Source organism: Medicago truncatula, chromosome 2 (genome assembly GCF_003473485.1).
Source record: "Medicago truncatula cultivar Jemalong A17 chromosome 2, MtrunA17r5.0-ANR, whole genome shotgun sequence".
NCBI classification, from domain to species: Eukaryota; Viridiplantae; Streptophyta; class Magnoliopsida; order Fabales; family Fabaceae; genus Medicago; species Medicago truncatula.
The window spans coordinates 3,508,308-3,528,528 of record NC_053043.1 but is presented as its reverse complement, the minus strand read 5'-3'; the positions used below and the strand labels follow the sequence as shown (position 1 = coordinate 3,528,528).

At 32.4% G+C, this 20,221-nt stretch overlaps 1 protein-coding gene, 1 long non-coding RNA gene and 1 pseudogene across 2 annotated transcripts; 1 reads left to right on the top strand and 2 right to left on the bottom strand.

Moving 5' to 3' along the window:
* Positions 1 to 157: 157 nt before the first annotated feature.
* On the bottom strand, positions 158 to 2,875 carry LOC11430773 (putative serine/threonine-protein kinase). Its single transcript, XM_003593489.3, has 7 exons — positions 2,726 to 2,875; positions 2,435 to 2,554; positions 2,166 to 2,278; positions 1,579 to 1,789; positions 1,244 to 1,481; positions 1,006 to 1,156; positions 158 to 860 (listed from the first exon to the last, which is right to left on the bottom strand). Exons 2-7 carry the CDS (start codon positions 2,514 to 2,516, stop codon positions 543 to 545), a joined length of 1,113 nt encoding a protein of 370 aa, XP_003593537.1. The 5' UTR covers positions 2,517 to 2,554; positions 2,726 to 2,875; the 3' UTR covers positions 158 to 542.
* Positions 2,876 to 8,016: 5,141 nt separating this feature from the next.
* On the top strand, positions 8,017 to 15,082 carry LOC11430771 (mediator of RNA polymerase II transcription subunit 16-like; annotated as a pseudogene).
* A 425-nt stretch (positions 15,083 to 15,507) lies between these two features.
* On the bottom strand, positions 15,508 to 17,322 carry LOC120578116 (uncharacterized). Its single transcript, XR_005644048.1, has 2 exons — positions 16,236 to 17,322; positions 15,508 to 16,080 (listed from the first exon to the last, which is right to left on the bottom strand). It is a non-coding gene; the product is annotated as an uncharacterized lncRNA (long non-coding RNA).
* Positions 17,323 to 20,221: the final 2,899 nt, after the last annotated feature.

Here is a 20,221-nt window from a genome sequence, read left to right as displayed (position 1 = left end):
ATTTTAGTCAAACTAATGATTCTAAGTAAATTACTCAAATTTCTCACCACTAGTCCAAATTCAATCAAATTCAACGGTTCAGCACTTACTATTAGCCTTGTTTTTCCTCGATCATAGATTATTGCTAGAGCATATGAGAAATTAAATATAGCAAGACTCAAAGCAACTCGATAGTCTATTTTCTCATTGATATATCAGTTAATATAAATAACATAGCATTACAAAGATTTATCAAAGAAAACAGATTAATACAATGTAAACTATCTTCTCAATTTTTGGATCTAGAGTCTAGACCTCAGTATCTAAAAGTCATGTTAAACCACCTTGACAAATTCGAGTCGAGCTGAATGAACTTGTCCACTGTATAGATGGCAAAGCTCTCTGTGCATCTATCTTACTCATTTATAGATGGCAAATCCAAGATCTTAATCAAGGAGAACCAAGTTCCTCACCACCACTTGGACTAATCTACTAATTTCTATGTAAAAAATAATTACATTTTTCTTTCATCTTACAACTTTGCAATTCACACATAAGCATCATCACCTAGCTGTAACCTCGGTAATACTAGGCTGAGTAGAACTAGTGTGATAAACTAAAGATTCAGGATTTGATTTCTTTTGAGAAGTTTCTCCTGCATCATAATTGAACAATCCTGGTGCTGTTAGTTGTTTATCGTTGAGCTGAATTTCCTTTGAGAGCATATCCACAACCTGAGTCATCAACGGTCTTCTTCTTGCTGCAGCTTGTGTGCAGAAAAGGGCAACCTTAATGTACTTGATTACCTCTTTCTCAGGAAATTCTTCCATCTCCGGATCTACTAGCGCCAACCATTTCTCCTCTTCATGAAGTTGCCATGCCTGTTAAGAACACATAATGATCAATATATGATAAGGAGATGTTTAAGATTTCATAGACTTAAATAATATTCATTTGTAGACCTAAAAAACATTAAATTTATAATGATGCAAAACTTATAAATATAGGAAATTGAGATTTGTGTACCCATTCTAGAAGGGATTTATGTGATCCATCCCAGTTTGTCCTTGAGCTGCTTTTACCACTTATTATTTCAAGTATAAGAACTCCAAAACTGTATACATCAGCCTTCTTGGTTAACTGTCCACCTAATGCATATTCTGGTGCCAAATAACCACTGTTGAAATGAAGAAAACCAAATGCAGTGTAAATTATCCATCATTTTTATAGTCCAATTATAAACATCAAAACTAAATATACATACGTTGTTCCGGCAATTCTTGTGCTGATGTGAGTGATATCATCTGGAAATAATTTGGCCATCCCAAAATCACCTATTTTGGGATTAAAGTCTTTGTCAAGTAGTACATTGCTAGCTTTGATGTCTCTATGTACAATATGTTGTGTAAGCTCTTCATGAAGATATGCAAGACCCTTCGCGGTACCGATGCAAATAGTTGATCTTTCTCTCCACTTCATCTTGACGCTTAAACTCTTTTTTCCTACAAAATTATTGATTTAATTCAATATGTGGTATAACATGATGTTTATATAATATGATAATTCACAGTAAGTAGTTGTGTTGAAAAAATAATATACCAAGTAATGCAGTATGAAGGTTGCCATTTTCAACATACTCATAGACTACTGTACGATTAGGTCCTTGAATGCAGAATCCAACCAATTCAACAAGGTTTGAATGTTTAACATTTGATAAGGTTTTAATTTCAGTCAAAAATTCACGAACTCCCTGCTTTGATCCAACAGAAAGAGGCTTCACTGCTATCTTTCTTCCATCTTTTAATGTTCCCTAGCAAAATTGTCACATTGATATTTACTTAGAATGGCTTACCAATAATAGTAAATTAAAAAAAGACATATAACATGCTAAGCTGTGATGTCTTTTTTTGGAAACATAATGTCCTCAAGACTCAATAGTCAGCTGGTCGTGAGTTCGAGCCCCATGGTGGGCGCTTTTTAAGTTTCGTGCATGAAGTGTCAGCCCGGTGGTATGGACGGTTATTAGTGTCACCACCGTTAATAATAATTTACCAATTTCCAAATTTTTTTACTAATTCACTGGGCATCTAAAACAATATTAATGTTGCATAAGCTTAAGACAATCATTCCTAATGTTGTATACTAGAAAACTTCAACAAAAATTGAAGGATCAGTAACCTAAATACCTGGTAAACAGTTCCAAAGCCTCCCCTTCCTATCTTATTGCCTAAATGATAATTATCAGTTGCCAAGCTCAATTCTTTATCAGAAAAATGCCTAATATTATCTAAAGGATAACCTGCACAACAAAAGAACACACTCACATAAGGAGAGAAAAGGAAAATCATGTATTCAAGATGTTTAATCCTAAGGAAATTACACAAACTTTATAGAATTGTTAAAGGCCTTAAATACATAACTATGAAGAAAAATAAAGTAAAAGCTAGAATTTTACCTTCAATTTCACCAGAAATATAATCAGAAGGTTTCCTTTCCTTCTTTCTAGTTCTAGATGCTCCAAAGCAGCCACACCTCATAATGGTCTTGTTGCTATATCACTTCTATTCTGTATAATCTGCAATACATAATCACATTCTAAGTCAATTTATGACAAAGAACAGACAATACATAACCAACCAACCTTATTATTAAAAACAATTAGGATAGAAAAAAACAGACAATTTCAACTCAAATAATTTAAGAATAAGACAAAGAAAAAACAATAAAAAAACAAAAGGAGCATTACCTTTGATCAAATTTAGATAAAAATACAGCTGGAAATGGAAACAGATGTGTGAATGCAAATATGCAATAGACCTTATAGTTGAATGCATAAATAAACACAAAGATAATTAAAATGTGAAACCATAATATAATGAGCATATAATTATAGAGTAATTTGACTTTTTTAAATTTAGCAGCCGGCTTTAGATTATATTAATGGAACTGGTGGCTTGAAATGAATAAGAATGAAGAAATAGAAATGGTCATAAATATCATGCTATGATTTTCCAGATGTCACCACTGTTTGCAGAAAGTGACACCTCCACTACCTCCTCAGTTATGTACATTTTTTCACTTTTTGTTTTTATTTTTGAAAAGGCCAAAACATAGATTTTTCTTCATTGAATCAACAATTTTGTCGTTTAATTGACTTATAATAAATACTTCCTCCGTTTCATAATACTTGTCCATTTTAGAGAATAATTTTGTTTCACAATACTTGTCACTTTCAAGTTTCAATGTAACATTAATTATTGTCTTGTCAATAATACCCTTGCATATTTATTGTAGAGAGAGAAAAAATAAAATGAAATAATAAATTATTAAGGGTATTATAGAAAACACACACATATTTTCATCAAAAATAACAAAATTTATTTGGTTTCTTGGTTAGTGCAATTTCTCCAAAATGGACATGTATTTTGAAACGGAGGGAGTATTCTGGATTATATTGATTTTTTCAATGTAAATTCAGTCAAATGATGAATGTAGTAATAAAATGTTTTCATTTTCAAATTTTGTCAATTTCTTTCAGTATTTTTTGTTTGTTTGTTTTGATGTCTAAAAATTCATAACTAAGTGGTTGATTCAATGGAAGTTTCTCCATGAGACCAATAAAACTAAAATTATTCACTTTGATATTTTTCATTGTAATTTTATACTATCATTATTAGACTCATAGACGAATTAATTTAAATGTAATATAACTTAGGAATACCATAAGTCTAGGGAATTTTTTGAGTGGTTTAAAAATTACAATAAAAACTGTTTTTAATCTATTTTTGGGTGAACCAATTAACGAGTCCGTTAACCTACCTCTTGTAATTTTCAATCTATCCTAACCACATTTAAAGTAGGTTGAAAATGGGGCATGGGCAAGTTGATTTGCTTTGAAGGCTTGATCGTGGAGTTAACAAATGAGGGATAAGGAGGTTGAATGTTTGGATCTTATTATCGGTATAATACTAATAATTACAGTTAATTTTTTTTTTATTAAAGGTTTAAAATTACATTGAGACCTACTTAGTCTTCCACCACCAAAAAAAGACCTACTTAGTTTTTTTTTTTTAACAAATAAAAATGATATATATTAACAACGGTGATTCACCCCGCACAAGACGTGCAATAGGGAATCACGAAATAGTATGTATAAAATATGTGCTAAATATAGCGCAGCACAATCCAAGGAACAAAATTGAAAAAAAAATAACAATTATAAATGGACGCCCATACAAAGGAGCAGTTTATTAACCTACTTAGTCTTTATAAAAATATATAAAATTAAAGATATATATATCAAATAAATAAAAATGATCTTCAAAAGTATTAAATATTACTCGAATTAGTTTTTTTTTAGGATATTTTCAATATGATGCTAACAAGCGCATTAAAGACATTTTTAAAAAAATCATAAAAGAAAATTTTATTTTGGAAGGGCTCGTTTTTTTTTTTCTTCTCATTTTGGTCCACCTTCTCTTTGTTTGGTGTTTCTTTCTCATTTAAAATTTTTACATGACTGCTGGGAGTTGAACCCATAACAACTACTATGACAACTCGTCTCTACCACCAGACAATCTTAAAAATATATATTAGATTTTTTATTAAAAAAATCTGATATATACTAAACACACGCACACATGTCGGAACTTTGTGTATGCAATTAGGCAATATTTTATGATAAAAATTAACAATGATGGAAAAACATGATAAAAACTAAAACTATCACTTTTTTAGTATTTTTTGAAATTTGCCTGGACTTGCCTGGACAAAATTAGGGTACTACAAATGTGTGTTTGTGTATGTCCGTGTATATGCATGTGTGCGTGTGCGTGCATGTTATATGGAGAAACTCATACATCATAATCGATTTAAGAGAGGACTCCATATAATATCCTTAATGGATTGCCACTCTTGCGGGACAGTATATATATATTACTTTGATCCGATCCAAGAAATGTTTTATTAGACTTTTTAATAATTAATTTCTTTTATTCTTATTAGCAAAAAGACAGGCACTCACGTATTCGTCTTTCCGCTTTTTTTATTGAGCTAATGCGTGTAAATTGTGAACGGTATTTTTTTTTTTTAGGGGGAACAATATTTTATATAAAATATTATTTTTGATTAAAAGTATAAGTACAAATATTTGTGACTTTCAAATTGTAACAAATCCAAAAAACCATGTTTATCTTTTTCAATAACAAAAGTAATTTAACAAATAGGTTGTAGCGCCAAAAGCACCCTACCTAACCTTTCTTCTTGGATCGGATCCCACTTGAACCAGAATGACTCCATTTCCCTCTGCCACTTAGAGAACCGTCGCCAACTCCGACTACCACAACCCCATCGCCATTAACTCACTAATATAAGTGGGTTTTTTGTCTACTTGTGCAACCACGATTGTTGGTGAAACCCTAGATGGGTCTGTGGAATGTGGGGGTGAGCTTCATGATGAAGTGTCTTGTGTTGATTCTCTTAAGGGTGGGGGATTTGAGTGGAGAAGCTGGGAGTGAGAATGTGGCAGTTAAGTTGGATAGCATGGTTTCAGAGAGGGAAGTGAGGGACCAATCAATAATTGGTACTCGCTCTTGCACATTAGAGGATGTTGTTGGGGCCGCGGGTTCACTATTTTCTGACAAGTTGCAAACAATTGATTCAATATTTCCCGATATGCCTATTGGGAATATTGATGATATTGAGTCAATGTCAAACTTTAATATTGTTGTTGATGTTATCGAAACAATAGATAAAGTTGATGGCAAAACCACTATTCTACATGAAGTTGAAAAGTGCAATGCTAAGGAGCAAATAATAGCTGATAAGGATGTGAGTGGTGTTTCTGCTTTGAATGTGTGAACAATCTGATGTACATGATGGGATGGAAATAGACGTTGAAGATCAAATATGAGGCAAAACAACGAAGAGCAAGAACACATTTATGAGCAGGTTGGTTCACTTTCACCATTCATTCACGGTCTTTCAGCGCAAACTCCACTCCTATGTGATGTGAACTCACCTCAACCTACCCCGTGAGTTTTTCTTTCCCCTTTCAAAAGAGGATATGAGTCAGAATTTGAAAAGTCCTAATCGTGACGATAAAAGAACAAGGTTAGAAAGGCGATGAAGGAGGCAAAAGGCGATTAATGATAGTTTGAAACACAATAAAGTCGTTGGTGCTACAAAGACAAATGTGAAAATACAACAATTTAAATTGTTGAATATGATAATACAATAGATGATGATACAAATGAAGATTGTGAATTGCTTTTGGGTGTACATACCAGTGATAGTGATGAAAGTTACAAATCCTTTTTGACAACATATGACCTGGTTATTGAAATCGACACTACTAGTAGTCATAGCAGTGGTTCCAACATATGACCTGGTTTTTGAAAGTTACAGGCCCTGTTTTAGTTTTTAAGGACAGACAAAAAATTAAAATTCTTAATAAAAATCACTCTAGTAAGAGTTGAACCCACATCCACACACTTAATCACTAGTAGGCAGGCCACTAAAGCTTTGTGAATTGTTTGAAGTTTTTTGCATTAAATGAATATAAATATTAATCATGTGCCTTACATATAAAAAAAATGTTTTGGGCCCCAAAAAAATCGAGGCCCAGTGGCATAGTCCATCCTCGACGGCCTATGGGCCGGCCCTGGGTGATGAAATGGATAAAAGCTATGGATCCTTTTAGGCTACATATGATCCGGTTATCTAAATCGACAATGTTAGTAGTGGTGGTTCAAACATTGCCATCGACATATTGTGTGGATGACTGTATTTAATTTTATGAGTAAATTACACTACCCTCCCCTCAAAGATGTTTGAATTACACCCCCCTCCCCTCTTATGTTAAAATATACACTCCCCTCCTTTGAAAAGTAAAATTTATACCCCTTCCCCTATAAGATGCTTGAATCACAACCCCCACTCCCTTAATAATTAAATACGCACTACACTTTAATCTATTTTAACATAAATAAGTATTTTTATGATATATACTAATTTTGAACCACCAGTTAAGAAAAATAAATTCGTTTCTTTATGAATTAAATATCAATGATAATTAAATTTAAATATTTTTCTATTAATTTTAGAATTTAGAGTATAAAATTAACTTTTAAATAACCATATTTTATTGTCTTGAGTAATTTTTCACATATTTTAATTTTATTTTGAGTTGTTTCATATTTTATAACTGGGTTTAAAACTATATGTTAATGAAATTGTGAATGAAAAATAGCGAAAAATATGCATTCAAATTTTGGTTATTTTAAAATAGGCCCGCAATACTATTTTTTTCAATGTGTTAGATTATTATTTTTTTTGCTAGATTATTAGAAATAAAAAAAATTATTGAGGAAGTGAAGTGTAGATTTTAACATTAAAGGAGAGAGGAATCTAATTCATGCTTCTCTTAAGGGAGGGGATTGATTTTTTTTTTTAATATGTTTTGAATAAGAGGGGAGGGGGGTGTATATTTTAACATAAGAGGGAAGATGAATGTAATTGAAGCATATTTGAGGGGAGGGGAGTGTAATTTATCTAATTTTATTGAACTAGGATTAATGTTTATTTTATGTGCTAGTGTTTGTATCAATCTATATTTATTTGTAGTCTGAACTTGAGTTATTTTTAGGCTTGCACGGGTTTGATTATAATACGTGTTTAAAGTGTTTTAGTTAAAAAAAATAGGTAATAAATAAGCCAACCTAAACTCATGTATTTTCAGTTTTTTTTATTTATTTTATTTTATTTAAGGATGCACTTTACTTTATATATATAGTATAGATGTAGACTTGGAATTAATTTATGTCGAAATTTATTTTGACATTCTTTCATCCTATCGATTAAACTTAATAATTTTCTTTCATTTCCAATTCTCACTATAATTTATATCATATAAAAAAAATTACCCAGAATATAATTTTTTTTTTGTTACAACCCTAAAATTAAAAAAAAAAAAAAAAGTACTATTACCCAGTATAGTAACTCTAATATAATTCAATGAAATATATTAGAGTTACTATACTTTCGCTTGAGTTGTCACCTTCATTCATTCATATTCTCGAGTTTTGGTTCACTTTCAGAGAACTATGAATCCAATGAAAGAGAGTGAAGCAGCAGTAACAGTGAATGATCCAATGATAGAAGAAGTTGAAGCAGGCACTGTTTTCCACATTAGACTCAAACAATCACCTTCAACTTTACTCCACAAGATGAATCTTCATGAAAGCATGCGTCGCAATTTCAGGTATACATATTTTCTTTTTCCTTCATTTCATTTTCAATACAATCTTGCCAATATTTTCTTTCGATGCTTATCATAATGCTGCTACACTTTCAATGTTTGTTTTTTTTCTTTTCTTTCAGTGCTGTTGCTTGGTGTGCAAAACTGAATGCTATTGCTTGTGCTACTGAAACATGTGCAAGAATTCCAAGGTTTGTCTTTCTTTTTATCTTTTCACTGTTCGTGTTTTCTTAAAATCTCTAGATAGGTAGTTTCTTTAAGATTCAAGCAATTCTTGCCTTACAAGCAAATCTTTTTAGGTTGAGTTAGGCGCAAAATCTAATAGTTTGTATAATCGAGAGTTAAGAGCAAGATGATTGACTAGATTGGGATAATTTTGGGGCTCCATTGCATTTAAGAATTTATGGATGAATTCAATAAGATTTGATTGATTAATTTCTAAAACTTTCTCTATTACATGCGTGAACAATGATTGTGTTCCTTTTAAATTGAAAATTTTAATCTTGATCGTTTATTTTGATCTACGGTTAATATTATATCCTCCCATTTCTTACATTGACTCACACCTCTCACTTGATGTGTGTGTGTGTGCGCGCGCGCACGTGTGTGTTCATTTGTTAGACAGACTACCAGGAAATTTGAATGAACAATGTTCATGGAAAACAAAAACTTTTAAATGTACAAAAAAAGTTAGTTTAAAAATGTCCAAAGATTATATGTTATCAAGTATGTTTGTTTTTGTTGGCAATTTTGTAATGTTGATTGTGTTTCCTTTTCTATAGATCATCTGTAAATCCACCGTTTTGGATCCCTATACACATTGTGATCCCAGAGAGGCCAACTGAAAATGCAGTATTCAACGTCGTAGCAGGTACTTTGATGTCGCAGCTATTTCACTATTACTGTGTTGGTTAGTTTTGTACTTTTGTTTGATATTATTCTTCACTTGGCATTATAAAGGTTCTGATAAATCGAAGGTTGTTCAAGTTCAAAGTTCAACAATGCGATCCTACATAAGCTAAATATGGATTTAGGAATATTATGTTTGAGTATAAAGCATGAAGTTGAAAGCAGAGAAGGAATCTTCTATTTTTAAGAATTTTTGGCACTCATATTTTGAATTGAACCTTTGGAGGATATAGCCAATAAGCATCAGATGTCAGATAGACTCCTTTTCAAGTTCTAATCAAATCTTTATGAAATTTTCGCAACTGGAGGGGTAATATAATTGATTTCAACAGTAAAGTCTAGGATCTTCATGATGAGTATATATGTTACATCATAATAATAATAGTTCTACATTGAATGATTTGACAAATGACATCTTATTTGTATATTATTGGTAAAATAAGAAATAAGCTGAATTGAATATAAATAATACAATTTAGAAAACCGAGGAAATTGAGATCCTCTATAACAATAGCTGAGTCGAATTTGCAATTAGATTATCTGTTAATTTCTCCTTGCCCTCATTTATGGAAATATCTCCGTTGATTTGCTTGATGGACTGTTCGCGTAAGGAGTTAAAATTTTGATGTTCTTTCTTGGCATTTTCCCCTCAGCTTTTAGTCTCTGAACTGAACTGTTTCATTAAATAGGCTAATGAATTATATATTTGGAAATTTTATTAGTTGCACTTAATGCCTTCTCCAGATTCTCCTCTTGATTCCGTCCAGTTTATTCAATGGTCGCCTGTCTGTTGTCCCCGTGCTTTATTGATAGCGAACTTCCATGGGAGGGTAACTATTTGGACTCAACCATCTCATGTAAGTGTTTCTACTATTAAAATTTCAAGCATAGCTGTTTAGTGTAATTGTTAAGTATTCTGTTATAGGTTTTCGTATGGCCATAGATTTAATTGCTGAGTAAGTGTCTGTCTGTAACAGAGTTTGTTACTAAATCTTAGCTCAAAGGTATAAACTCCATAGCTTCCTAAATAAGTTTTATGTGTGTGTGTGTGTAAACCTGTACCAGAGATTTTTCAAATACCTTAATGGAAGATTTAGTTATGTATTAGCTTTGAAGGAGGTTAATGTCATTGACTTAGTGCTTTTCCTGTTTGTTGCTAATTTTTTACCCATTCAGGGCCCAGCTAATCTTGTAATTGACACCAACTGCTGGCTGCGTGAGCATGAGTGGCGGCAAGATACCGCAGTTGTTACAAAGTGGCTATCAGGGGTATGCTTAACTTCTTTTCTGTGCTATGTTCAAATTTCCTAGACATTGTCTTTGTGAGCACACATATATAGATATTGTTACAAAGTGGCTATCAGGGGTAATCTGTTTTTAATCCGGCTTACATTTTTGAAAAACAGTATAGGTGGCTTTCGTCAAAATCAAGCGCTCCTGCCAATTTGAAGTCAATATTTGAGGAAAAGTTTATTTCACAACAATCTCAAACTTCAGGTCTATTCTTTTTGCAATTTTGATTCTGACTGCCATTTTACGTAAGGCTGTTAACTGTGGTGGTAGTTTGATTACCTTGAAGAAATACTCCAACTTGATTGTTTTTATTCCATTTTGGGAAATTTTCTAGGCTGTCAAAGCATAGGGATTTACGTGTATGGAATGTGTATGGTTGTATTGGGATTATAGTTTGACCGTTGCACACTTTCTCTTTTTAAATTTACTAGTTGGGACACAGGCCTTCTGATCTCTCTTTGTATTTTCTGTTTCACATTTGGCCTTGGCAATTTTCTATGTTGCGTTTGTGATTTTATTTTTGTTGTTAAAATATCTCCATGATGAAGAATCATTTGAGATGAAGCAGCAAACTTAATGTTCTTTACACTTTTAACTCATTTGTCTATTATGATACTCAACTGTCTTAGTGGCTAGCTGATTCCACATTATCAATCCCAAATACTTCTAAAATAGAGCTTTATTTTATCAGAACTCATGTCATGACGACCCTTCTTATCCAAGTATGACTTCCTTCTTAGGCTGATACTAGAACAAATTTTGTATGCTGATGATGCTGGTCATGGTGTTTATGACAGAATTTTAAATTAGAATTATGTTATCCTCTTTTTGTCTGATTGTTGTGTTATTTGCTTAGTAACTCAATTTATATGTTTGTTTTTTTCCCTTTTTAATTAATAGTGCAGATCTATATATTAAATTGTAAGATGCTTGTGTCTGACAATTATAGTTGTTTTGATTTCAGCTAGATGGCCCAATTTTCTGTGTCTGTTCTGTATTACAATCAGGATCGGTTCAACTTCATTGGTCCCAATGGCCTCCTACTCAGAATGCAACACTGCACAAATGGTTTTGCACTAGTAAAGGGCTATTGGCATGCGGGCCAAGTGGAATTATAACCGGTGATGCTATCATCACAGACAACGGTACCTTGCTTGTGGCCGGTGTGCCAGCTGTTAATCCAGCTGCCATTATTGTATGGGAGGTTATGCCTGGTCGTGGAAATAGTCTCCAATTTTCTCCCAAGAAAAGTATCAATAATGGCGTGCCACCTCTTAGCGCACCCAACTGGAGTGGTTTTGCACCTTTATACCACTTCACTGCTCGCCAGTTTCAAAATTTTCAGCATATGTGAGTCCTGAGTCTGCAGTTAAATCTCCAGCACCCACTACCTGGTGTTCTGGTGTAGCAGGGGCAGCCTTCGATCCGACTCGTGACGGTTCTGTGATAGCTGCTGTGATAGTTGAGGGTATGCATATGATTCTGACTTGATCTTCCCGTCCTTCAATTTCAATATATTCTTTGTACATTATTATTTACATTCGTCATTATCTAAACCATATTTATAACTGATACCAATTGAATGGCACCAAGATCTGTGAAGTCTTATTGAATGGCACCAATCAATGGCTGTTGAACCTGCATTAAATTCATGTATTCAGGTTTGTTTGTTACAGTTGTAAATTTCAATGACATGCTCCATATTTTGTTTGATGGGGAGTTTTTGAAACAATTTTCTGCCACAACATTTCTTAACACGGTTTTATCTGCTTGGTTTGGAGTGTTCAATTTTTGCTATACATACTTGTATTTATATTCGCACTGGTAAAATAACTTATATTGTTACATGTATAATACACCGTATAGATAAATATATCTACCAACCTATTAAATGTGTTTCTATATGTAATGTAACCCTTCGATTGCCTCCCTTCTTTCAGTGAGTTGGTGTTGCTTTGATTTTGTTAAACATTTAACTGTATATACAACTCATATTACGTAGGCCTATGTTGATTCAGTTCTTGATCTAGCTTTATCTTTTTTCACACGGTTGCGGTGTTATGCTAAATTTTGTCGTACACTGGCAAGTCAAGCTGCCACTGCAGGGAACGTAAGCAACCAAAATATGGTTGCTAGTCCTGCCCAAAATTCAACAACTCCTGAAACAAGTCAAGGTAGTTCTGCAATGATATATTTTTTATTTTTTCGAATAAATATGTTTACAGAATTAAACCATTAAGAAGGATTTGGATGTAAATGGTCTGTCAGCAGCAGACATGATTCATAATAGCATATTACAGAATTATTTGATTGTGTGTAGTTTGATCCATATAATAGAAAAAAGCTTTGATTTTTGTTTTTGTATAGTTTTTTTGGTTTTAATTTATAAAATGTATAAGTGCATATGTTCATACTTATAAAGTCTTTACACTATTGATCTACATAAATGCAAAGACTTGTGCCTTTTACTTTTTTATCATGACAGAAAATTATCAATTTTCTACCTTGAATATTTTAGTTGCCTCGACTATCAGCATTATCTTTATTTTATATTTTACATATCAAATAAAGGCAAAAATGACATTGTCCAGGAGGAGAAAATGGGACGACCATTTCCGGTGGAAGCACACAGATGAACGCTTGGGTACAAGAGGCTATTGCCAAGATTAGCAGCACTTCTGATGGAGTGTCCAACCTAACTCCTACTTCCCCCATCGGCGGTCCTTCATCCTTAATGCCCATAAGCATTAATACAGAAACTTTTCCTGGAACACCTGCAGTTCGACTTATTGGGGATTGCCATTTCCTTCAAAGATTGTGCCAACTTTTGTTCTTCTGCTTTTTCTTTAAACGATCGCAACTTGTCCTCTATATGAATGGTTTGCGGAGAACTGCTGAGACAAGTTTGGTTAGGTCAGATGACGGTCAGACAGGTCGGGCTGGACAGATTGTGCATGGATCAAAAGGAGGTGAAGAACCGTCTCTAGGGCATATAAGACTTGGTACTGGAAATTCAGGCCAAGGGTATAGTTTTAAAGAGGTATAACTTTGTTACAACTTGCCCAAAAGTTCTTATTTTGGTTATTTTTCTCTTACATGAATGCTTGGGGACCGTGGAAATTTTTTCCTTTGCTTACAACGATTGAATTGTTAGTTTTATTTGAGGTCTGAAAGCTCTAGTAATGCAGGTCAAGGTTATTTTTCAAGTACTTATGGATCTCTGTCGCCGAACTTCTGGGCTGCAACACCCCTTGCCGGTTTCTCAGGTTGGGAGCAACAACATTCAGGTTCGGCTGCATTATATTGAGGGGAACTACACTGTACTTCCTGAGGTTTTGGAAGCATCCCTTGCCACACAAGTGCATGTAACTTTCTGAGTTCTCATTTTGAAATTAGTGTGTCTGGTAGACATATGGAACTAGTTATTACTGCCGCAAGTTTATGATGCCATTCAATTCATGATTTGAAAATGTGATGTAAGACAGTAAGAGTGATAGAAGTTAATGAAATAGGATATGAAGGGGTTCAGTTGTCTTTCTTTAATAACGATGCCTTTTATAGCATATTGTTTCTCATTTAATGATAAAGCACACTGTTTTAGATCATAGGAGCAGTTGATATGTTTGAATATTGAGATCATAGGAGCAGTTGATATGTTTGAATATTGAACACTTGATAAAATACATGTTTTGTTTTGTTACATTTGGGAGAATTAAGATTTGTTTCTTTCCTTGGACTGAGTGACTAACTTCCCTAAGAGCAATGAGTGCCCCTAAACTATATAAAAATGGCTATGCAGAACATACCTCGTCCTAGAGGTGTAGATGACACTCGTCTTCTACTACGCAAGCTAGAACTCCTCCCTCCAGCCGAAGTGTGGCATCGACTTAATATGTTTGGCGGACCTTGTACTGATCCAGATGATTCACCAAGACCTGTTAGGTCAAATCCACTTGATTCCAGGTCATTGGAAAGTAACAATATTGATTATGGAACCAATGGCTTGTGGCCAAGGAAGCACAGGATGATTGAGCGAGATGCAGCTTTCGCGTTGAACACTTCACTTGATATAATGGGATCTCGTAGAGATGTCATTACTACATCATGGAAGACTGGCCTTGAAGGGGTCTGGTACAAGGTATGAAAAGAAGTCTTGTACATACAAAATGTTATTCTTTTGATGATGCTTGGAAATTAGTAAAAAGACGCCTCTCCTTTTTTTTTTGTGTGCCTCTATGTGGATATATTATTCTATTTTTTCTTTGTGGTGCAGTGCATAAGATGTATGAGGCAGACTTCTGCTTTTACTTCCCCAGCTTCCGCCAACATTCCAAATCAAAATGAGCGGGAGAGCTGGTGGGTCAGCCGCTGGGCAACCAACTGTCCCATGTGTGGTGGAAGATGGGTCCGAGTTGTATAGCTTCTTTTCTTTTGGAAAACTTGGTATCTGACTCAAAAATCGACTAAATTGTATAGCTGGTTTTATTACAAAAACTGTCACCATGTAGATAAAATGCTGACTGGAATTGTACAGGGAAGAAAAAATGTAGATTTACTTGATAGGCAGGAGTGGAGGGTAGTGTTAGAATCTACACAATTTCTTTTGTGTTGTTTTAATTTAAATTAATATAACAATGGAGCATAATGGAAGCAAAGTAGACATTATGAAATTGATTAGGCAAAACTAAAACTTCGTGTTATTCATATTGGAAATTGTCTGAATCATTCTGTCAAAGGAGACTAATGTATTGGACTAATATACTAGTAGTGCCTAACAACAAATCTACGAAAAAGATTGTGCTAAGAAAACCATATGCATCACTACAACTTTGGCTGAAATAAGATCTCAATTTTAGTGGCCATCAATGAAGAAATATATCCAAAAATTTGTCCACCATTATGCAACACTAGACAGTCGACCCGTGCTATCGCACGGGACAGTAATGGACACATTTCATTTGCAATGGAGGAATAATACATGCGAATGAATAGACATGAGAAACCAATGACGTGAAATGTTCGAAAAGAAAATAAAACAAATTAAAGCAAAATACAGATGAAGCAAACAATTGTGACAACAACAAACATGGAATAATAAAATAGGCTATCGAACATTCTGGAACACTTCTTTGTACATTGTCCCACAAAGGAGGAAAAGGAGTGCAATAAGGCGCCATATAACAGTAGACACCTCAACACCAAAAGGAAAACTCAATAAAAAAACCCCTAAGATTCCTAACTCCAACTGAGAAGTGGAACATAAACAAAACTCAGGCAAACCAACGGTTACTAAGGCATAACAGACCTCTCTAAAAACTTCCAAAACCGCAAAATTGCAGCACTCCCGCCATACCAGCTGATGCCAGACACACCAGCAGCTGCTGCACACCACTAATGCCAGGAAAAACTCCAAAAAACAAAGCCAGGACCCATAAAAAGCCACATAATAAGGCAATATGTATAATTTTCATCAGAAAAATGGAGATCAATAACCAATCAAAAAGAAAGTTTCGATGTTTCACAATAAGGCAATATGACTTACATTGGTTGTATCGAATTCCATGAGGTAAGTGCATAGTTTCAAAAGGTTAGTTCGAAGCAACAGATCAGACTCGTAATCAACATCGATCAGACCTATTAAGCTGAGAAAGGCAAAGGTAATATCACATGTTTATCAATAAAAAAAACAGCAAGAAGCATATAACAATAAAAAATAATTTTATATTGAGTTTTCTTAAGAAAAGAATTTTTTTTTGCAGATTTGTTAATGAGAATAAGTGAAGACAAACTAACCAACCCTTTAATTTAAGCAATCCCTCGGCAACTTCTTGTGTACTCCTTGCCATAATGAAATTCTGCAGCATGGACTCCATTATTAAAGACCACATCATATATCAATATTAAAGCAATTACAAAGAAAAAGATGTGTTCCTTTATTTAAAAAATTAGTTGCATCAGAATTTGTAACCTCGTCTGTAGAGGAAGACTTCATTACCATGTAGAAAATTCTCCTTAAACCAATATTTCAAGACCGGGAATGCTTGGTAACAGAAAAATAAAACTTATGTATTTAAACCTATATAAATGCCGCAACAAAAAATGACTGAAAAAGGATCCATATTCTGCCTATATAAATAAAATACTTCTATAGTTGTTTACATCTTTCTAATAGTCAAGTATCATCTTGTGTTTAGTATCCAAACCAAGTACATAGACAAATATCAAAGTAGCAAAAAGCTGAACTATGCATATTATATGAAAAGGCATAAAAAACTTGTCTGGAGATACTAATGGACAAACAATAGTGAACACGACTGAAATCGGTCGCGTAACTGTCTCGGCTTCTTTGTGCCATAATGGAAAATGCATATTTGGAGTCAACGTCACTTTCCAATTATCATTTGTATGTATCCTATTTTTCGTCACACGTTGCACACAATCCCCTCCCGCACTCTTTCCCTCATGTATCGCAAAAAGGTATGGTAGAAAACACAAACTAAGCACCTAGTAGTACACACAGTAGTAGCATGTGGCATATCACTTAGCAGCAAAAATGAAGCATAATGAACTGACCTTATTGCCTTATAGCTAGGACAAAGTTAATATCAAATATAGCTATGAATAAAAAAAAATCTACTATGAAAACAACTAATAAACAAAAAAATAATCTACTATGAAGATAACAAAAAATGCTTTCATCACAGTGATGCACTTAGAGCTCTCAATTACAGGAACAAAATCATAAACTGGAGAAACCATAAACAAATTCAGATAGTCATTAAAACACATGTCTAACCCATATGTGTCATTATAATTGTTCTAAACCATGTGTCATTACAACTCTCTAAACCAGATATCACAAACAATCATTTAACATATCAAATTAACCACGAGTAATCACAAACAATCTTTTAAATTTCATCAGAGACATTTTTTTTCTCGTTGTTTCACGAGTAATGACTATTGTAAGACCCGTGGATTTGAAATAGCTAATTCAACGATGTATGTTTCTATTTTATGTTATTTATTTCATCTATATGACATAAACATGATTTTGTGATTCGTGCTAAGCATTAACGAATGTTTGATCATATGTTTGTATGTCTTGTGATGTGTTAATTGTTTATCTAATGAGAAAAATTTCGAAGTTGTTTTAAGGGGAAACATGTGAAAATTCATATGATGTCTAAACTTTAACGGAGTATGTTTGTCACCAAAATTTTAGGTTTAATTGCAATTTTGTTTTCCATATTTAAAAAAAAAAAGTTTTGATCTCCCTATTTAAAAAAAGAGTTTTTCTATCGCGTGCAAAATTAACATTGTTTAAATGCACTTTTTAATAAATTTATTGTTATTTTTCAATAAAAAGTTACTACTTTCAGTTGCTTTAACATGTGCAGAAATGCACATGTTAGCAAACCCAACAAAAAATAAGTTTTTTGGTTTTTTCCGGAGTTTTGATCCTCCATCCCATTTTGGAGTCAATTTTGAGGATGTGGCAACACCTAGGTGAACAAATTTAATTATTAAAATAATATATTAAATAATATATAAAAATAATAATTTATTTTCCTTAATAATTATTACTTTATAAATATTTTAATTATTAAAATAATATATTAAATTGAAGATGTGATGGAAAATAATATTTTAATTAAAAATTTGATGGAAAATACTTTAATCACCAAAATATTAAATTTAAAGATGTGATGAAAAATATTAAAGAAAATTTTATAAAAGCTTCAAATTATTAAAATAAAATATTTAAATATCTATTTATTAAAATAATATACTATTTTGTAAAATATTTTAATAAATATCTATTTATTAAAATAAAATATATGTTTAGTAATATATTAAATTAATATAATATTTTAATTATTAAATAATAATATATTAAATTAAAATGGTATTTGATTTCATTATTTTAATATTTCAATCCTTTCCCCTTAGTATATAAACAAATTTTTTTTTTTTGAAGGAATTTAAACAACTATTTACCACTCACATTTTCACAAAAGAAATATCTCCCCTCACCTTCCCTTGTTGCGGCCACCATCAGCACACCACCTCGCTTGACTCTTAGGTCAAGCTTGCTTGGGGTAGAACTACACTTCTAAGATCCTATCTATCGAAGGTATTTTGAAATATCCCTTATTCTTTTTCTCTATGTCTGTTGAATCACCATTATATATATATATATATATATATATATATATATATATGTGTGTCTAAGAGGCTTAATTTTTTATTTTTTCTTCTTCATTGCTTTACGAAAATGATAGATCAGGTCATTGAGTTTATAGATCCAAAAGAAAATTTTGTTTTTTGAGCTTTGTAAATAATTTGACATTTTTTTAAAAGTGTTAAAATTCTAAATATAACTCTTTACCACATCTTCACAAAAAAAAAATATCTTCCATTTCTTCAAATATCTTCCTATACTCTTAGATCAAGCTTGCTAGGGGGTTAGATCGACACTTCTAGGGTCCCTCTCTAACGAAGATATTTTAGAAAAATACCTTCTTCTTTTTCACTATGTTTGTTGAAGTTCTATATGTGTGTCTCAGAGGGTTAATTTTGGATTTTTTATTACTAATTTATTTACGAAAATGATAGATCAGGTTGTTGATATTATAGATCTAATAAAAAAAATTCATTTTTGAGCTTTGTGAAAATTGAGTTTTTTTCAAAAAGTGTTGAAAAAATATTTTAATTACATGAATTATCTTATCATTAGCTGATCTATCAAGTTGTCAAAGAAAACTTTTGAAGAAAATAATGAAATAATGATCATATCCCTTTAATATAATTTATTTCATATTTTAAAAGTTTTTTTTTTTGTGGTGTTCAGGGTTCGAATCTCAGACCTTGCATATATTATGCATTCTAGGCTCATATTTTAAATATTTAAATTTTAATTTTGATTATTAATAGGTAGGTTTTTATTATCTTAAGCTAATTTATTATCTTATTTGACAATATTAATGTAACATTATTATTTTTTTGTTTTTGGTCAAAATATGACTTTCTTTTATTTTAAATCAAAAATAGAGATTAACAATATCATCATTTTTTTTTTTTGTTACAACATTGGTTGTTTAATACTGTGGACAAAGTTTCACCGTTTAGTATAAAAAAAATGGATAAAACTTTCAATACAATATATAGAGCATACAATATTCAATATATCAGAAGAAAAAAAAGTCTACAATGTTTAAAAAAAAAGTCACATATTAGTGTATATTTAATATTAGCATATTTACTTCATGATTTTCGCCTAATGTGATTTTTTTTTCATCTAATTAATTTATTTGGTTAAACTTATATTTTCTTTTACCAAATTTATTTAACTTTAATCAATTAGTAAAAAAAAATTATAATAACAAACCCCAAACTTTGTTTTTTGAGGGGAAAAACCCTAAACACAAATTAAAAACCCAAAGTATATTGGAGTCTACTAATCTCTATTTAACTACACATTTTCTTGACTTGCCACCTTTATTCAGTTTCGAGTTTTGGTTCGTTCTACCACTTCAGAGAACTATGAATCCAATGAAAGAGAGTGAAGCAGAAGCAGAAGCAGCAGCCACAGTGAACGATCCAATGATGGAAGAAGAAGAAGTTGAAGCAGGCACTGTTTTCGACATTAGCCTCGAACAATCACCTTCAACTTCACTCCACAAGATAACTGTTCATGAAAGCATGCGTAGCAATTTCAGGTATACATATTTTTTTTTTCCCACTGTTTTCTTTCAATGCTTATCATAATGCTGCTACACT

Bases quoted from the DNA above. Each gene is read 5' to 3' on its own strand.
- LOC11430773 (XM_003593489.3), bottom strand. From the start codon at position 2,516: ATGAGGTGTGGCTGCTTTGGAGCATCTAGAACTAGAAAGAAGGAAAGG. The intron at 2,279-2,434 runs GTAAAATTCTAG...TTTGTTGTGCAG, and splicing joins TATTTCTGGTGAAATTGAAG to GTTATCCTTTAGATAATATT. The intron at 1,482-1,578 runs GTATATTATTTT...ATAATTTTGTAG, and splicing joins CCTTCATACTGCATTACTTG to GAAAAAAGAGTTTAAGCGTC.